This window comes from Magnolia sinica, chromosome 15 (assembly GCF_029962835.1).
Source record: "Magnolia sinica isolate HGM2019 chromosome 15, MsV1, whole genome shotgun sequence".
NCBI classification, from domain to species: domain Eukaryota; kingdom Viridiplantae; phylum Streptophyta; class Magnoliopsida; order Magnoliales; family Magnoliaceae; genus Magnolia; species Magnolia sinica.
Window position 1 is genome coordinate 10,920,486 of NC_080587.1, and position 21,288 is coordinate 10,941,773.

Here is a 21,288-nt window from a genome sequence, read left to right on the forward strand (position 1 = left end):
GAGGGTGGAGTGGTAATCAGCCCAACAGAAACAAGACCCTCCTGGAATTTACCATCCACATCACCAAGCAGATCTCCTTGCCAACTGATTGAATCTGCTATGTCAGCATAGTTGTACATGGATGCAGAGATATAGATGGGCACAGGGAATAGTCTCGCTTCAAAATGGGGCCGGGACACGCGCGCGTGCGCACACACACACACATATATGGGATGGGCACAGGCCAACATGCATAGCATTTGAATCATCCTAATCCATTTTATCAGAGCCCTATAAATCCAAACCCACGTGTTTTGTCTAGTAGTTTGAATGTGCCATACAAGCAACTAAGCAAGGCACAACATAGTATCATGTTTAAGCTGCTTGTATAATCAAGTAATTTGAGTCAACTCATTTGTAATGCTCACATGCGAGTATTGTTTCACCAATGGAACAGGGTGCATTTTGTCCTGGCACATGCGGATAGATTCTGTAAAGGAAGGTGCATACCTGCAAGATGTGCAGTTGAATTGGGGTTTGGAGTGGATGGTCTTTTTAGCGAAACCCACTCAATTAGGATTCTCCGTCTTCTTGAAGAGGCATCAGTAGAACATTGATCTGAAACCTGCAACCAATGAAAACACGGAGAACGACGAAGAATCGGTTGCAGGGTTTGAGGTTTGTTAACAGCATCTGGAGTTAAGCATTACATGATGAGAAGCTTAAGACGCCCATCACCAAGGATTTAGAGGATCCAGGAGTTCTTGTTACATACTAATGGGGCCATGGTTCAGTGATCTAGACAATTGAAAGAAAATATCCTTCACTCTTTCTTTAGTTGAACACACACCTTGCTGTATTTCTTTGTTTAACCATCTGTGCAGGTCACTCAGCAAAAGGTTAGCATTGTCCTAGTAAAGAGGTTTTCCATTTGTAGTAAGGATCATCAAACCTGCAGTCTGGATAACTAAAATAAAGACCCACTGGTACAAACCACAAATCTAAGGATAATGTGTGTATCCTCAGGTCAAGGATCATATAATTCCTCATCTATCACCTCATATAGCCGACATGGTTCCATGGCTGTTGGGATTAACTTGCAGAAGGAATCCATCATATATGAATATAGGTAGTATGGTTCCAATGTTTTACTGCAGCCATGTTTAGCATGTACAGGAGACATGGTTTTAAATTGTGGTTTTGGAGTATGAGTCACCTGGAGACTCAGATCAACACGACTCATTCTGTTCCAGTTCTGTTTGTCTGGTGACTTGTTTGGTTGCCAACAGAAACCAAAACAACTAAGGAAAGAAAGTGGGATGACTCAGCCAAGCAGACTCGGTTTCGAAGACATTTAGAATCATAATGGGAGGTACATGAATTCCATTCCGATGGTCATATTTTCCTTCATGAACTAAGGTCACAACGGGATGCAGAACTAAATCAAATTGAAAAGTTTCATTCCAATCAAGATGGAAATAAAGAAAGTATACTTACATTTCCTAGCATTTACAACGAAGAAGTGGCCTCAAAAAGGCAATTACATTCCTTTCAAGTTGGAACATGTAGTTCCTCAAGGTAACTGTAATTGGGTCATTTTCACTACAACAAACAAATATTGCAATTCAACTCAATATACAAGGATTCATCCAATCATGCCTCAAAACACAATAAAAATGTAGAGGATGCAATTCTACATCTATGCAAGTTATAGAAGCACAAGCATCTGTGTAAGATGACACCTCGCTTCATTCCTGTCGAACGCATCCTAACCATGCAAAAACCAGTATATCATTGAGCTGAGCATACATGCATTTCAGACTGGAATGAATAGATGATCCAAAGATAACATTAAAGATCCTTCCAAACATTAAAATCAGTAGTTGAGCTGTTATAGTTTATTATATTGTCTTGGCAACCCAAGAAGAAGGTGGTCCGTGTATGGTCAACATTAACTAGCGCATGAGCCATTCCGCTTGGGCTAGCAGCAACAGCAACCTCTTCGGCACCAATCATGACTTCTATGTAACCTTTTCCTGCCACATGACTGTCTTCCAACTGCAAATCGTTCACAAGATGAGCTTACACTGTTATTACAGGAAAAAATAATTAGAGTTCAGTTTTATAAGAGGATTTCCCACTGGATACTTGTAAAAGGAGGTTATGCAGCAGGCACATAATACACCAACAATGTGTGAAGTTACAAACACATGAATAAGCACACACATGTGATTCGCTGCATGCTTTGATTACATGAATCGTCCATCTAGAAGGCATGCCACCATGGATAGTCAGTCTGTGGTCTACCTATCGTCTGGTGATTGAAGATCCTGAACAGCTGCTGATAGCACCCAAAATGGATGTTGTCGAAAACAGATCCCGGAAAAGTGTCCATGTTAATAGGAAAAAAAAGAAAAAAGACTAGGATGTCCAAAAGTTTGATTTTGGACCATGGCCCATCCACGGTGATGCCAACCAGATGGACAGTCTGGATCATTGGACCATGCAGCCATGTGAGCCTCATACACAGCAACACATGCTGGGCAGGTATGAGTTGCAAAAGGCATGCTCTACATCAATTATCTTTTACTTTCTTTTATAAGGAAGGAAGGATTACCCTAAACTTTGTTTTGGCGCCCCAAATGATAAATGTTTCATTGCATGTATGATGCCTGTGGTTTGCCCTTACGCCGCCAGGTCGGATCTCACCCACATGCACTGACTCACATGACTGTGCACCCCCTGCAGGGAAAAAGTCCAATGTAGCAGATCTGGAAACTATAAAGACCTTAACAATATAAATAGATAGAGAGAGCACGAGAGGGAAAACATTGAGCGCACCAAGAGTCAGTGCACACATATATCCCAATATTTAAACATACAGGTAGTGAATCCCAAATGATTTCAAGTGGGATTTTTAATATCCCATTTCAAAATACATTGTGGATTCTTGGCCACCATCTTTGGACAGTGGAAGATACATGCACTGAATCCTGTTGCATACCATAGAGTAGTGAAGTCAATTTCCAAAGAAAAACTATAATTTATGGTTTGCTATAGAGGCAAGACAAAGGCATTCAATAACAGTAACGGTGGCCATAACGGCCACTTAGGGCCACTGTTACTAGTACAATACGGACTGTGATGGCCATGATGGTCTTCTTTTTTTCTTTGAAAAAAAAAACCTGTAACGGGCTGTTACGGGGCTTTTTTTCCACAATGGCCATTACGGGCCCCGTAACACACCTTACTGGCCATAACGGACGTTACGTAACCCTTAACAGAAAATAACCATCAATGAGAGAGATAACAAATTCTAAGCAATGGTGGAAAATAACAATAGGAGATCCAGAAAGAAATCATGGCATTAACTACCATCTGGGTCCCGGAAACTGAACTTTAATGATCATGTCTTGCCAATCCACACGTGGTTGGGATTGCTCAGCTTCTTAGAAATGACAATAGTAACATTGTAATCGCATTTTCCTAGCCAATGAAGCTATTGAAGCAGAAGTAAGAGTCCTACAAGAATGGCTTGAGATTTTTTTTTTTTTTAAAGGTTAATGGCTTGAGATTAATTTTCCTCATCTTTTTCCAGGGAATTTAATTGGGGAGCATGACTGTAGAAACATCTTCTCTTGAATACCTAAAGATGGTTTTGATCCATGCAAATTAGCGCTGGCAATGGATATTTGTTTGCCCAATTACCTGGCATATCCAACCTAAGAAAATTGGATATAGGTATGAAATTTTTACCGAATTAAATTTATTTTATCCAATTATCCAGCTTAAGCAGGGTTGGATACGGATATACAGTCACCTAATTACCCAAGGGCATTTTCATAATTTACTCAACGAATAGTATTCTTAACTAAAATATTAAATACTGATATCTGATATAGTAAATTCTATGGTGTTGAATGACATTGACATGGATGATAAGGTTGATACAGTGACTGTTGCTATTAATTGACTTTCTCTTTTGTCAAAATTTTGATTTTTTTTTTTTTTTTTATTTAAATGCTTTAGGATTTGTAGCTTGATATTAGCTAATTATGTTATGAAAATTGTTCTTTCTATTTAGGTATTTCTATTAATTTTATTAGGTATTTAACTTATATATATATATATATATATATATATATATATATATATATATATATATATATATATATTAGATATTCGATTACCCAACTATAAGACTTATATTTGACTTCTTTTGATAACATCCGTACAGACTTCTTTAGACAATATCTGAGTCAGTATCCATACCCAATGCCCAAGTCAGATACTGAATATAGATATTACACCATTCAACCATCTTCAATTATCAAGGAGATTTGACAGCTTGCTTCTAAAGCCATGTTTGGATACATGGAATCATAGAGAGGAAATTGAAAAGGTAATGATTAATCCAACAGTTACTGATCATACTTGAATTCCATTTCATGGTACTCGTTTGGGAAACAAGTGGAAAACCTACTTTCCTGCAAAATTTGCTATCCTGCGCTATTTGGTTTTGCCTTGGATTCAACACAAGCAAGTAAATCTTACAGTGGATTCCTTGGGATCCAGTGCATCAAAACATAAATAGCTGTCACATCGAAGGAAAACGAATCCCTTTCTATTTGTTTTCCACGGGATTCCTGCTATCCAAACATGGCCTAAGTTTGTTTGTTTTCTTTGGTAGAGATACAAATCGCAATCTGACTATGGTTGATGATCCCACGTTAGATGTATCATGAATCAAAAGTTATGGTTATTTGATAGGGGTCCACTCCAGTGGTGCCGGAACCATGCTAAGCTTATGGAGGTACTGAGCAGATGTAGGGCCCACGTGATGCATTCACAGCACCCAACCCGCTATCAGATGCATCACCACAGAACACCCCTATGACAAAAAAATCAGCCTGATCCAAAACTAAAGTGGGCCAAAGCAAAGGAAATTAGCTGGGATGGAACGCCCACCCTTGGACTTCACAAAGGCCCACCTGAGTGTCAAAACAACATGAATTTTAGTATGACCCTTACGAAGGGTCTTAATGGCTGCAATTATATATATATACAACAAAGTGGGTCCCCCACACGAATCAATAGTGGGTGTTCCTTGTCAATATGTTCCTTGTTTTGTGGCCCATTTGAGATTTGGACTGGACTGTTTTGGGGGATTTGGGCGTTTTTTGATAATATGACTATCTGAATGGTAGAAAAGGCAATGACCAAGAACGATGTTGACGAAGACCCAATTAATTCTCCTATGTTTGGCATCCAAAATTCGAAATCAATCAACAAACCAACATCAAACCATCTAAAAGTAAAAACTAGAGACAGTTGCAGCGAAAACCGGAAGCTTACAAACTGAGCTCCCACTTGCAGTAGTGTGTAAACAATTGTACGAAGACAATATGAAATATCCATCATCATAGTTTGTTTGTTTGTTTTTTTTTTTTTTTTGAAGAGTAACAAACCAATTTATTAGAAGCACACCGAGATGGTGCAAACACACACACACACACACACACACACACACACACACACAAACTATGCAAAAAGGAGAAATTACATTCTAAAGAAGAAATACAAAAGGCCCGTTCCACTAAAAAATTCTTGATTTTGGATATGACTTCCTTTGCTTTGGACAACTCATTTCAAAGCACTTTCCGTTCCTTTCCCCCCAAATTGACCAAAGAGAAGCACGCAAAACCAACCTCCAAAGATCTTGAACTTTCCTTTCGAGCCGGACACCGTGCCAACTAGGGAGGAGCTCCTCAACTGAATCCGGCATAGCCCAAGATATACCAAAAAGATTAAGGATGAAGCACCGAATCCCGCTAGCGAACGGGCAATGAATGAAGAGGTGGTTAATTGAGTCTTCATCTGCCATACACATGTCACACATTTGGATAACCATAGGCCTCTTTTGAAGGTTGTCAATGGTTAGGACCTTTCCTCTACCAACAAGCTATCCAAAGGCTGCTACTTTTGGAGGGGCTCCTCAATGCCACACGTACGTTGTGTTTCCTCGCGAATTGTCTCTACCTAAGGGTATCATAAAATGACCAAACCGAGAAGCAGCCCAACTATCCTTTGTCCACACCATTCTATACCATTCATCTTTAATCAACACTAGAGTATGAAGGCAGTCAAGTAGTCTCACGACTCACGAGCTCTACAATTTTGTCATCTAGCAAATTTCTTCGACATTGGGGGATTCCATACCACCTGGACAGCTGGACTAGATAAAATCATAGCCCTCGGCTACCATGATTTCCTTGGTTGAAGTTGAGTGCGCCACTCTCAGAAAGGCTATATGATAGGAGCCTCTCCAACCCACATCCTCCCAAAATATCCTTTCCCCACTTCTAGCACAAAAGCAATACTTTCATTGAACCTAGGCTTGTTGAAGCTATACCTTTCCGAATCCATGATGCTTTATAGAGAGGACTCTTTGACTTTCCATTCTCCAGCCTGACAACCATACTTTCCTATAATAACCTCGTGCCACAGGGCATTTTCTTTGTTCCCAAAGCATCATAGCCACTTGCCCAAAAGAGCCAAGTTCATCACTTCTAAAATTCTTATACCAGGAATATACCAACAAATTTCCTTCCACATCATAAGGTGGAATTTTTTCCTCTTTTCTAACCCTTCCCACAGGAAGCCCCTTCTTATCTTATCCAACTTGTTCATAACTAACAACGGGCATCTAAATAAGGACATGAAGTGTAAGGCCCATATCCTAGATCATACCGTTCCGTAGACTCTCGCGGTCGAATTCCCGCAACCCGCAACGTGTAATTAGTGTTTGCGCACAACCCTAAGTCTTATTCTGAATATCCGAGTTGACTCGACTCGAGACTTGTACCAGTGTGACCGCGCCATCGCCGCGGTTCCAACGCCGCGTATCGTACGCCGATGCGATACCTAAGCTAGGAGATGTGGGCCCGCGTTCAGTTCGAGAAAAACGCCACGCATTTGCAAACCTAAGAGAACATGTCTCATCAATCACATCAATCATGTCAAGTAACATATCTCATCCCCAAGTACAACACCCATCCCCAAAGTCAACTCTCTCTTACACAACCCATACATGTCAAGTACGCCCATCACTTACCATCTCTCTCTCTCTCTCTCTCTCTCTCTCTCTCTTTCAAACCCATCTCCTAAGCAACACCCATGAGAGGGGTAGACGTCCAAGCTTCCATGGAGAAAGAAGCTTTACGTGGCCCACCTTCCTACCACCTAATCCCATCCTCCAAGCTTCATCTCAACTGTTAAAATTCATCCCTTGGAGCTCTAGAACGCATTGGTGGAAGGAGGAGTCCAAGATCTAACGGTGGGTGATCCACCGTTGAATTTCATTTAGGGCCCACTTGTGATGGGACCCATATTAATGTGTTGTAAGCAAGAGAAGCCCATAGTGGCGGGGTCCCTCTATCTCACCGTCTCTCTCTCCCCCTCTCTCTCTCTTGTGATGGGTGTGGCCCACCTGATAGGTTAATCAGTCCTATTTTTAGTCTCAAGCCTTAAAACGAACTCAAGAAGTGGATGGACGGTTGGGATATAACATATCTCTCATGGTGAGCCACAGAACCGCTGACGTCCATACACATGGACGATTGGATATAACACGTGCCTCACAGCGGGGCTCCAGAACTTGCTGACGGTAATCCAGCAGCTATATTACTGCTGGAAGGTGGGGATTTATAAGGATGAAATATATACATTGGTGGGTCCACATGTGTAGGACCCACCAGCTTAGGACAAAGCTGATATTTGTGTCTTCCTGATTGTCCAGGCCTACGGACGGCCTGGATGAGGCATTGCATCAAGGTAGGCTCCATCGTCCAAGATTTGGACGGTGGAGATCAAATCCATATGTCATGGTGGGGCCCACGGTTTGTACGGCGTGGATCAAGTGGGCCACACCCATCACAAGAGAGAGAGAGGGGGAGGGAGGGAGAGAGAGACGGTGAGATAGAGGGACCCCACCACTATGGGCCCCTCTTGCTTACAACACATATATCAACATGAGTCCCATCACAAGTGGGCCCTAAATGAAATTCAACGGTGGATCACCCACCGTTAGATCTTGGACTCCTCCTTCCACTGATGCATTCTAGAGCTCCAAGGGATGAATTTCAACGGTTGGGATGAAGCTTGGAGGGTGGGATTGAGTGGTAGGAAGGTGGGCCATGCAAAGCTTCTTTCTTTATGGAAGCTTGAACGTCCACCCCTCTCATGGGTGTTGCTTGGGAGGGGTTTGAGAGAGAGAGAGAGAGATGATGTAAGGGAGGGAGAGAGATGGTGAGTGATAGGTGTACGTGACATGTATGGGTTGTGTAAGAGAGATTTGACTTTGGGAATGGGTGTTGTACTTGGGAATGAGATATGTTACTTGACATGATTGATGTGATTAATGAGACATGTTCTCTTGGGTTTGCAAATGCGCAGCGTTTTCCTCGAACTGAACGCTAGCCCACATCTCCTAGCCTGGGTATCGCATCGGCGTGCGAGATGTGGCGTTGGAACCGCAGCAACGGCGCGGTCGCACTGGTATAAGTCTCGAGTCGAGTCGACTTAGATATTCGGAATGCGACTTAGGGTCGCGCGCAAATACCGATTACACGTCGCGGGTTGTCGGAATTCAACCGGGAGGACCGCAAGAGTCTACGGAACGGTACGGTCTAAGATACGGGCCTAACAACTCTCCCATCCTAATAAAAATTTCGTCCTTGAAATTTAAACCACAATACAACCAATACAAAGCTCACCAAGGGAGAAAAATCCTATCACTATAGATATAATCAGAACACAACATAACAACATAATCAAACACCTAAGAGATGGGGATAACGCCAACGAATCTCAACCTCTTGCTCCCAAGATGCCTCATCAGCACTATGATGACCTCATTGATCCTCGAATCCCAGTCAGAAACGATCGAGACTGGAATACTATGCAGCCTCACAATCTCAACGGTAGGGAGCTATGTCGGAAAGTCTCTAAGTTATTTGAACTTGGGAATCTAATCATTTTAAGTTCTCAAAATTATAGAGTGAAGGGTAGTTATCAGCAGATATGTGGTGTTATCCTCATGTATTCCCAAGTTATACTCTGATACCAACTTCTGTCACGCCCCAAACTCGGAAACCGGGCTCACACAAAATTTTCAATCGCCGAATCCAGTGCCGACAGCCTCTATAGTACCCCATTCTCGGCTCCCAGCGCCCATATGCCAGATTCTAATCCTGGGATCCTACAAGGAGGATTTTTCAACTACATTTAACTCGTAATAAGCATAACCACAAGTTTACCCAAATCACAAAGGCAACATCAGCATCATCACATATCCACTAATATAAACAGTTGAATACAATGCTGAAAGGGAAATGCATATATCGAAAATCAAAGCTCCAGAAGACTGCTGCACGCTCCAAGCTCAACGCTGCTGTGACCTAACGCCACCTACACGCATCTATCGTGCATAAGCTTATAAAAAGCTTAGAGGGTGGTGAAAGTGTGTGTGCAAAGTGCCAAACACACAGATATCAGAGTAAGCAGAAGTACTGACAAGTCCATAAATCATACAATATCGGAGTAATGCGGAAACACGCTGATAAGTCCATAAATACCATTAGCCTTATCCAAGTTATGCGACGCAAAAACATAATAAATCAATATCATATATTGAGGAAGCAATGTATATCTGTTATGCAATGCGGAGACATAGTAAACCAAATATCATATACTGAGAATGCAATGCAATATACAAATCCTGACGAGTCCACAAATACCGTCAGCCGTATCTAGGCCATGCATCAAACTTACGTGTATCGCGCGATCATGTGGGGCAACTCCATCTCACAAGGAGTCCCATAAACACCTCATCCCAATGGCATATACTTTAATCAATCATCCCTCACAATATGCATACGAATGATGGGGTCACAGAAGGACGGCGGATCTAGTCCAAATATCAAGATAGGCTCTAAACAATGGATACACCAAACCTAATACCGAATATCCTTCTTTAACTGTCATGACACGTTTTAAATAAGTGAGCTTCAGCAAAGCAATCTATATCACCCCTTGCGTCAATGGTTTTGTGGCCCATCATGAGATATATGTTATATCCCAACCGTCCATCCACGTCTTGAGTTCGTTTTAAGGCTTGAGACTAAAAATAGGACTAATCAGCCTATCAGGTGGGCCACACTGCAAATTAGTGGAGAATGAATGTCTACCATTGAAATTCGCTTGGGATTACAAAAGTTTTGTGGGTCTGTGTTTATCCACACTGTCCATTTACGGAGGGACCCACATTTGATGTACGTAGTTCATCCAGCCGTCTATCAGGTGGGACGTGCAGACCCCACCTTGAAGTGTGTCTCGTATTTAGGCCGTCCAGGGCCTGGACGTTGGAGCTGGTATATATATATAATATAATATAATAATATATATATACTATATAGCTATGATGGTGGGTCCCACATGTGTGGACCCACCTCATGCATGTATTCTATATCTAGGCCGTCATCTGTTGGACAGCTACTGCCCATGACGTCAGCAAGATATGTGGGTCCCTCATGATGTATATGTTATATCCCAGCCGTCCATCATTTGGACGGTGGGCCAGCAGTCCTCCCAGTTGCTGTATTCGTCAGCATGTTCCATGGGTCCCACATGACATGTGTTGTATTCCATCGTCCATTGTCCAGTACGTGGGCGGTGGGTCCCACAATGATGCATGTGTTTTATCTATGGACGGTGGGCCCTACCCTGGTGTATGTATTTTATCAGCACCATCCAGCTGGGACGGGACCCACCTGAGGTATGTTTTGTATGCACGTCGTTCGTGCGCTGCGGTTTACCATGATGTATTCTATCCACAGTATTCCACATCGTCCAGGGCAGGCAGCCCATTGTGATCTATGCGTTGTATATCCATGTTGTCCATCTGGTGGGGTCCATTTGACTCGTGCAGGCCCACTTGTTGTATGCAGGGCCCACTTGATGTATGTGAGGCCATTGTGGTCGTATGTGAAGCCCATCATGGCCATATGCGGGGCCCGTTGTAGCCTGAGTAATGGGGCCCATTGTGATGTACGTTAGGCCCAAGTAATGGGGCCTATCGTGATGTGTGTTAGGCTCGAGTAATGGGGCCCATCGTGATGTGTATGAGTACCATGAGAAGCGGCCCATTTGATGTATATGATGGCCCATATATTGTGGCCCATTTGATGAATATGAGGCACATTGGGTGAAACCCAATGTGATGTATATACGGCCCATATGATGAGGCCCGAAGTGTTGTATATGAAGCCCATGTGATACGACCCATTGTGATATGTGAGGCCCGTAGAGATTGTATGTGGCCCATTATGTTGTGTATGAGGCCATGGGGCCACTATATGTTTGGTTATATATGTGCCACTCCTTGGGAGCAATGTTGGTTAAATGTCTACATTGATGGGCAATGATGATTAAATGTCAACATTGTGACCTTCCCTTAGGCCCTTTGATAGGCCGATTGTCAAGGCCGATTATCGATACCGATTTGAGTATGTGACAGCATAACATCATGATACCTACACCTTAGAGCCCACCTTGTGTATATATTGGGCCCTATAAGGAAGTCTAGTTTATTGCGCGATAGAAAGGGTAAGGAAACTCACTTATTATACTTAAACTTGGCTCTGCCCTCGGTGGGGGATATTGTGATGCTCCATCACTGTTGCACACTTGGGCGGGCACTGATGTGGGCAAGGCCTGAGAGCCTGTGCGAGCTACCAATGATTGACAGGCTACTATGCTGGCAGGCTACTTTGTACACGGTGAAGGCAGAACTTTGTCCCACATCGGAAGTATTGTCCGATGTTGTGGTGGCTATAAGTTGGATTCCTTCCTTAATTCTCGTGATACGTTTTAAATAAGTGAGCTTCGGCAAAGCAGTCTATATCAACCCTTGTCGTGGACGGAAGGATATGCAGTATCAGGTTTGGTGTATCCATTGTTTAAAGTCTATCTTGATATTTGGACTAGATTCGCCGTCCTTATGTGGACCCCATCATTCGTATGCATGTTGTGAGGGATGATTGATTAAAGTATATGTCATTGGGCTGAGGTGTTTATCGGATTCCTTGTGAGACGGAGTTGCCCCACATGATCGCGCGATACGCGCAGGTTTGATGCATGGACTAGATACGGCTGACGGTATTTGTGGACTTGTCAGGATTTGTATATTGCATTGCATTCTCAGTATACGACATTTGGCTTACTATGTCTCCACATTGCATAGCTGATCTACATTGCTTACTTAGTATATGATATTGATTTATTATGTTTTTGCATCGCATAGCTTGGATAAGGCTAATGGTAGTTATGGACTTACCGGCATGTTTCCGCCTTACTCTGATATTGTACAATTCATGGACTTGTCAGTACTTCTGCTTACTCTGATATCTGTGTGTTTGGCACTTACTTTGTACACACACTTTCACCACCCTCTAAGCTTTCTATAAGCTTATGCACGATAGATGCGTGCAGGTGGCGTTAGGTCGCAGCAGCTTTGAGCTTGGAGTGTGCTGCAATCTTCTGGAGCTTTGATTTTCGATATATGTATTTCCCTTTCAACATTGTATTCAGCTGTTTATATTAATGGATATGTGATGATGATGATGATGTTGCATTTGTAATTTGGGTAAACTTGTGGTTATGCTTATTACGAGTTAAATGTACGTTGAAAAATCCTCCTTGTAGGATCCCAGGATCGGAATCTGACATATGAGTACTAGGAGCCGAGAATGGGGTATTATAGAAGCTATCGGCACCGGATTCGGCGATCGAAAATTTTGTGAGCCCAGTTTCCGAGTTTGGGGCGTGACAGCATGGCGGGAGGTTTGACAAGACTACTTTAATGAGTGTAATTAAACCACCCAAAGAGAGATACCGACCTGTCCACTTAGATAATTTTCTTTCTAATCTCTTCACTACAATATCTCATAAGTGCTTAGTTGGCTTAACAACACAGAGGAAGGCCCGAATAAGCGGAGGGAAAAGATCCCGCGCGACAAGCAAGGATCTTCGCCAAACTCTCTACATCTTCCTTAGAGATATACACCCCTAGCATCTCGCTTTTAGCAAAGCTGACTTTGGGACCCGATACCATTTCAAATCACAGAATCATCATCCTAAGCTTGTCAACTATCTCTTCATCCACATCACAAAAAAGGATTGTGTCATCTACAAACGATAAGTGTGAAATTGAGGAATCATCTTGTTCACTTGTTCACTTGGAAGCCCTTAATGATGCCTACTTGATTCTTCACGAGCATTCTGCTAAAGCTTCCGATATCGCCACAAACAAGAAAGGAGATAGAGGATTGCCTTGGGGAATCCCCCTAGATGGTTTAAAAAATCTTTGGCGGATCCGTTCACAAGAACTGAAAATCTAGCTGATCAAACACATTCGCCCATCCAATTAATCCATTTCTAACCACAACCCATACAGCCCAATAAGAACTACAAAAAATCCCAATTGACATGGTCGTATGCCATTTAGATGTCCAGTTTGCATACCAAACCTTTAGCACCTTCCTTGAACCTTGAGTCAATACATTCATTGGCACTGAGAGCACTATCAAGATCAAGAAGTTGTCTTCCATCAATGAAGGTCCCTTGATTCTTGAAAATAATAGAAGCCAAGACTGCCCTAAATCCATCACCATAGATTTGGGCTTACTTGAAAATGAGGGTAGAATGAGACACAAGATATAAATGGCTCATCACAGCATGCCTACATCCATAAGGAAGTACTGACAAAGCATTCCACTAGCAAAATAATGCAGGTCCAAGATACAAGAGAGGCAATGCTCAAATGCAATAAACATACAAGAAACATCCCTCACCTCTTCTTATCACGCACCAAGAGAACCTTCGGAAAATCATCCACCTCTTCTCTTCACATTGCCAATACATGAGAAGAAAACTAAACATACAAGAAACATCTCTCACCTCTTCTTATCATGCACCAAAGAGTACCTTTGGAAAATCATCCACCTCTTCTCTTCACATTGCCAATACATGAGAAGAAAACCTTGTAGAAAACTCTCTCCAGGAGAGAAACCCTCTCGCCCTCTCATCTCTACCTTGCTAGCATAAGGGAAAACCCTTCTAATGCTCCAAAGAGAAAATGTCACCTCTTTACCTTTTTATAACATGCCATAATAAACAGATGAAAAGATCATTTTGCCCTTAGAATGATGTCCCTCACCCAACATGCAAAAATTACAATTCTGCTCTTGGGAGAATGCCCATCGCTAAATGCCAAGGTAATGAGCCACGACGAGAAACAAATAAAGGGCGCGTTTGTTTAGATGCACTATCAAATTGAATTATGATCACTGAATAGCCTAAAAGAGTTGGAAAAAAAAAAAAAACCTTGTAATTTTCCTCCTTAGCATTCATAGAAGGCCCCACCCTCCAAATTTCAACCAAGCAACTTCCCCCAACACTGAATACACATAATTTTAACAATCCAATTCACTCACGCACCCAAACGCAACCAAAACAAGGTTTAACATGGAAAAAAAAAATTAAAAAGAAAGGAAGAAAGAAAGAAAATAAAAGAAAGACTGACCTGAAATGCCGGCATCAGAGGTAGCAGACACGGGATTGAGGAGCCAACCCCGCTTGTCTTTGACGACAAGGGAAGGGAATTCAGAGCTGAATCTGACAATATTGGCAGTCTTCATATTGTCAGACTCATCTTTCTTCATCCATTGCTGCTGCTGCTGCTGGATTTGAGAGGAGCTCAGATGTTGGAATCTGAGGGAAAGCCATGTGAGGAGTACGAAAACAGAGAGTAGGCATGGAAATGCCTGCGGCCTCTTCAGGAAAATTGCGACCGATTGGTGGAGCGTTTGGTTGTGATTTTCTGATGTGGGGTTTGAAATCGAATTCCTTCTGCTAGGGTTTGCCATTTCTCTTTCAAGGCATCTCTCCTTTTCTTTCGAACGGAGCGTTTGGCTGTTGCTTTGGATATTTACAGCTTCACAGAAGAAGTGTTATATGATACTAAGGTTGCATATGACACTTGATACGCAGGCACTCATATAAGCTATTCACGTGGCAAATATTAAGCCAAATAATTCCAACTCGATTGTGCATCCCACTCTTTTAAAGTTACAACACCAATATCTGGTAGTTTGAACGATAGTAATTTGTGATTGGTGGACACTTGTTTGTGGAAATTGGACCGTTGGACTTTTTAATTTCTAACCGTTAAATTTTCATCAAAGGGATAGTCAGATGATCAAGTCGTTCATAATATATCTATGGGTACCATAATTTGGACATTTTATTTTCACTATTCGAATATAATGTGATGTTGGTGTTGATGATAATTATTAAAAATTTAATCAATAAACTAGAATGATTAGAACTGTTGGTAATAAAAATAAGTACATAATGAATAAAATTAGAATTGTAGTTTTAGTCAATATTTTAAGATAGATTTGCTATTTAAAAAAAAAAAAAATAATTCAGTAAGGGCAAATGAAGTAAATTTATAAATTATCTTCAAGATAGAATGAATTTTTAATCTAGATTTCAACACAAATTTTTGCATTTTTAAGTGTTAAATAAATTTTTAATTTTAACATTAATATGCTTCTAAAATGTTCAAAAGAAAGGACACAACAAGAAGTCAAAATATGAAAGTATTGAACAATGGATGGCTTTGTAAAAAAATAGAGAATGTATCTTTTGACGTATGGTGTCTAAGAAATATAGAAATTGAAAGGTCTTAGAATCTAAGACCCTTCTTCAAGACATCAAGGGTCATGGAGTCCTTCACGAAGAAACACTCATGTGCCAGCTGCTTCAAATCATAACCACTCCAAAGAACAAAGGCTCTTCTTGGCTTGAAGTGTTATGGAATTCAAGATCCTTCTTCAAGACATTTAGCATTATGAAGTCTTTTCCTGTGAGACACTTACTGTACCTGTCGCCACTCGGAAACACTCTAAGAAACCCGAGGCTCTTTTGGCTCCTTGCGAGAATATACACATGCACCTGATGAAGCCCTTGTTCTTAAAGTAAAAACTCATTCTCTTATCATCTAGCTATATAAACTTTTAATTTTAAAAAATCATAATAAATATATTTATTTACTTGTAAAATATTAAATTTTTATTTTTAAAATTTATTTTATTATAAAAACATAATAAGAACACATCAAACTAAGTTCTTTAAATTACTGTAATAATAACATTTCACCGCATTTGCCCACTGGTGTCTACTGAGATTAATGAGCTTACCTTGAACCTCAATTATTTAAAGAGCTTAGCTTGATGCGTTCCATCAGTCTCATAAATTTTATCATATTATTTAAAGATCTTAACAATGGTTATCAGGAGTTATATGGGCTCCACAATATAGATGTCCAATCATGGAAATCAGGCTAGTGACACATGTTGTTCAAATTTAGTTAAGCAGTTTCCGTTGTTTGAATATTGTGGTCCACTGATGGAGGCTGATTATGTGATATAAAAACTACCAAATAGATATACAGGAGTTTTTATCTTTAGTGGGAAATTTTACCAAATTATACCTCATTAATATGATATTTATATTTCAGTTTCTTTTTAAGTAAATTTTCATTAAGCTACTTAGTTACTCATTAATAAAGTTGTTATCAAATAGGTACCTTCTATTAATTTTATCTAATGTTAGTTAGCCTAAAATTAAATTTTCCTTGAAAAAATGCCCACCAATAAATGAGGTTGCTTAAGATATTCCTGTCGCAAATCCACTTCATCCATCAATTTTTCAAGACCACCGTAGAACAAGATTCTAAAAATCAGGTAGATTGAAAACTCATATGGACTACACCACATTAAATGGTCTGAATGCAAGCGTCCACCATTGAAAATTTATTTGAGTTGACCACGATGCATATAGGCTATCCATTGTAAACGAATACCGTCTGTCCATCCGTTTTGCCAACTCTTTCAAGCCATAATCCTAAAAATTGAACAGATCCAAATTTCACCTGTACCATACCATAGGAAACGATTGAACGCCCACTGTTAAAAACTTACCTGTAAAAGAACCTCCCAAGTCTCATTTGTGTTTTAGATTATCTAAAAGAGAGCCTTCAACACTCCCTCCCACTCCACAACTCTCTCTCACTCACCTTCAACACACTATCAACCCACTTCTGTAGGGACATAGATTGGGTGCTACTAGAGGTGGGCATTGAGTCGAGTTGAACCGGGTTGGGGCTGATCCGACTCAATTTGATTTTGAAATAGTCCAGAGGTGAATTTGACCTAACTTGGTACCGAGTCCAACATACCTAACCTGATCTGAGTCCGGTTTAGCATGGACTAATCCGGACTGAGTCCAACCCGGTTACAAGTACTGAGTCAATTCGAGTGCAACGGGTATCCACAGGCTGAAATCACAACTCAAAGCTTATATTCACTTGACAGAATTGCAACCTCTCCATCAGCTACACAGTATATCAGATTTGAGTTTTTTTAATATATATGTACGAGTTGAGTTTTTGATCAAGTCGAGTTACTACCGAGTTGGATTTCGGGTCAGACCGAGTCGAGTCAAGTTACTGGGTGACTCGAACTCGGCTCGGTTTGAGTTTAGATTGGACAAAGTCAACTCGATTCGGATTGACTCACTCACTCGGTTCAAATCGAGTCGGATCTAAACGAGTCAACTTCATCGAGTTGAGTCATCCGTGCCCAGCTCTACCACCCTCACTAAGACATAGCTAGAGATGACTGGTCATGTTAGGGGCTTTGTAGGGCTTTCCATGATCTATACTGTTCATCTATGTTGATGAATCGTTTTAAGGCATTAGCCTAAGAAGGAAGCATATCATGTTAAGCAATGGGGATTGAACTCTCATAGTTAAAATCATCCTATTGTCCACCGTGATGTTTATATAAAAATCTAACCAATTCATAAAGTCACAATGGAAAACATAAATATCAGCTTTATATATATATATATATATATATATATATATATATATATATATATATATATATGGAATTGTATACATGGGTAAATAGACCTGTATAATTTCTGTTTATAATCTAATGATACATGTACGTGGGTTATAATGGGTGCTGCATGTACAACGGGCTCCACATATACAATGGACCATACATGCACGATCAACCTACGTATACAGTGGGCCAGATGAAGATGGTTAGTTCTCTGACCATTGGTGCAAATAGAGAGGGTTTCAATGGGCCCATGTGTACAATGGAAATGGAATCCGTCCATATGGTGGGCTCCATCTATAATGTGGGCCATACATGCAAGGTTAGCCCACGTGCAGACTGGGACTGTTAGTTCCTTGACCATAAATGGATGATGAAATAGAGACGGTTGCAGTGGGCCCCACGTTTAGAGTGGGCCAGGGGAGCAATAATTCCCTGACCATAATGGAGGATGCAAATGGAGAGGGTTGTAGAGGGCCCTACTGTACAATGGGCGTCGCCTCCACGGTGGGCCCACACGTGGGCCCCACATGTGCACTGTACCCCATATGTATGGTGGCCCATGCATGCATGATCAGCCAATATGTAGTGGGTGAAATCAGACCCGTTAATTCCCTGCCCATAGATGAATGACGCACATAAGAAGGGTACAATTAGGGGTGTACATCGAGTTGAACCGAGTCGAGCTGGCCTTAGCTCGACTTGGCTCAAACACTAGCTGACCTCAACTCGAACTTGGCTCGGCTCAGCCCTTGAGCCTAGCTGGCCAGCTCGGCTCGGTTTGGTCAGCAACTCAAGCCAGTTTGAGCCAAGATCGAGCCGAGTTCACCATTGAGGCATTTCGACAAACATCCGAACTACAACTTTAAAAACCCACTGTTTTACAAATAGAGGCAATGGTTTTATAGGTGTTTTATCAAAACACACCCCTCCCAAAAAAAATAAAAATAAATAAATAATGGTATTTATTTAACGTACATCTGTTGCTTGCCACCGGCCAAACCTTTCTTGCTACTAGCCAAAACTTCCTTGCCACCGGCCACATTTCCTTGAGTCATTTTTCCCGTCGATGCTAAAATTACTCCAATCCAAGATTTAAGGGCCCGTTTGGCGGGGTGGATTGGAAGGGATTGAATGGTATTAGGGTGTATGGCATGGATTTCTAGGTAATAATGGTGTTGTCGGTGGATTGTCTGGAGATCCATGGGATTGCTATATCCCTGGATTGCTATATCCAATCTGTTTGGCCCGGCCAATCCCGGTATTAAACTTTCTCATCCCTTCTAATCCCTCAAACCAAACACGTCCCAGGCAAATTTGAAGGATTAGGGTGGATTTGATGGGATTTAAATGTAATGGTGGTGTTGTGGATTGTCTTGAGATACATGGGATTGGGATCGGATCACCGACTCTGTTTGGCACGCCAGGCCAATCCCGAGATTTGACTTCCAATCCTTCCAATACCATCCAATCCCTTCCAATCCGACCGGCCAAACGGGCCCTAATAAATACTGCAAGATTCCTGATGGATTTTGAAATGTGTCTGAGTCAAGTCAAGCTGGGCCTACTTGAACTCGGCTTGAATTCATTTTCAAGCTTAAAAAATCAGCTCGACTCGGTGCAAACTCAGCTTCAAACCGAGTGGAATCAAGCTTTTTCGAGTTGAGTCGAGCGAGCTAACCGAGCTAGCTCGGTGCGTGTACACCCCTAGGTACAATGGGCGTGGCATGTATAGTGGGCCCCACTTGTACTGAGCACTAGAGTCGTCTAGGTCAGGGCCGTTGATTCCTTAAACATAGATGGATGATGCATATAGAGAGGATTACGATGAGCACCAAGTGTAGAGTGGGCCATACATGCACAATAATTTAGATCACTAAACCATGGGTCCAAATCCGAACAAATGGATAGATGATCCTCAATTTAAGATCTTCACCATTAATTTCATTGGTCCAAATAATAATTGAATGATGTCCGAAAAAATCCCAATTTTCTGACCAATTTAAGCCGTCCATTACATTAATTTGATGGGTCGTGACCGTAGATCCAAGATGGCCCAAGAAATTCACCTGTTTCAAGTCCAGACCGTTAATTTCATGGGTGCACAATGGAATGATCTGACCGTTAATTTGAAGGGCCATTACCGTAGATGCAGTGATCTGGCCACAAAAAAGATGAAGTGAAATGATCCGACCGTTAATTTGATGGGCCATGACGTCGGAGTGATCTGTGAAAAAAAATCCGTGGTGGGATTGAACACGACGTGAATCGAACACACAACCTTCTGATCTGACCGTTAATTTGATGGGCCATGACCGTAGATTCAGTGATCTGGCCACTAAAAAGATGAAGTGAAATGATCCGACCGTTAATTTGATGGGCCATGACCGTAGACTCAGTGATCTGGCCACTAAAAAGATGAAGCGAAATGATCCGACCGTTAATTTGATGGGCCATGACCGTAGACAGAGTGATCTGGCCAAAAAATAATCCGTGGTGGGATTGAACCCGACGTGAATCGAACACGCAACCTTCTGATCTGGAGTCAGACGCGCTACCATTGCGCCACGGATCCACGGTGAAAGGTTACTGATATTTTATATATAAGTAGAAATTAATTTCTCACGTGGGCCGTCCATTTTCTCCTCAGAATGATGTGGCCCACCTGAGGTGATTTTAGATCAAAATAGACGAACAGCCTATTCAACCTGATATAGAAAATCTAGCACACGTGTTCATATTGGCCCGTTTGTATGCGTTGGCGTACGGGCCCATCTACTGCACCCTCAAAGTCAATCACTGGGTGGGGCCCACATAAATGGCCCTGAATTGTTGATAAACATGTGGCAAAATGTCCATCGTCGAACATTGATTGGCCTAACTAGGCCGATTTTCTACAAGGTGGGCGTAGAAGGTCATCCCAGGAGCATGATCAACGGTCACGGCATAATCACAACGAATCCCACCTCCTAACCGTTGGATCGAAATCTCCTGCTATATAGGGCTAGACAGGCTGCAAGGCTATTCAGTGGCTCATAGAATACACATGGGATAGTTGTATATTAATCCTGACGGTCAACATCACCAATCCGACTGTGGATTGATCACAACCCAAAAATCACACCCTTAGCCCTACACCCTCAATTGGCATGAAATGGGTCCTCTTCCGGGCTTGATTTGAGGCTAATAGAAAACCTTGAAAACTCAGGCCCAGTCCACCCCAATAGATCTGGACCAGTCATTAGGTCCATCCCACACTTGATGGGCGACCATGAGA

The 21,288-nt window shown here is 41.7% G+C and overlaps 1 protein-coding gene and 1 non-coding gene across 3 annotated transcripts; both read right to left on the reverse strand.

The window, feature by feature from the left end:
• Positions 1 to 1,454: 1,454 nt before the first annotated feature.
• On the reverse strand, positions 1,455 to 15,034 carry LOC131227412 (uncharacterized). 2 transcript variants are annotated; one of them, XM_058223212.1, is made up of 3 exons: positions 14,621 to 15,033; positions 2,597 to 2,721; positions 1,455 to 2,037 (listed from the first exon to the last, which is right to left on the reverse strand). In XM_058223212.1, exons 1-3 carry the CDS (start codon positions 14,961 to 14,963, stop codon positions 1,831 to 1,833), a joined length of 675 nt encoding a protein of 224 aa, XP_058079195.1. In that variant the 5' UTR covers positions 14,964 to 15,033; the 3' UTR covers positions 1,455 to 1,830. The 2 variants fall into 2 exon arrangements, with proteins under 2 accessions (XP_058079195.1, XP_058079196.1); XM_058223213.1 differs by having other exon boundaries at positions 1,927 to 2,066; positions 14,621 to 15,034.
• Positions 15,035 to 20,514: 5,480 nt separating this feature from the next.
• TRNAW-CCA (transfer RNA tryptophan (anticodon CCA)) lies at positions 20,515 to 20,586 on the reverse strand. The gene has a single exon. It is a non-coding gene; the product is annotated as a tRNA-Trp (tRNA).
• Positions 20,587 to 21,288: the final 702 nt, after the last annotated feature.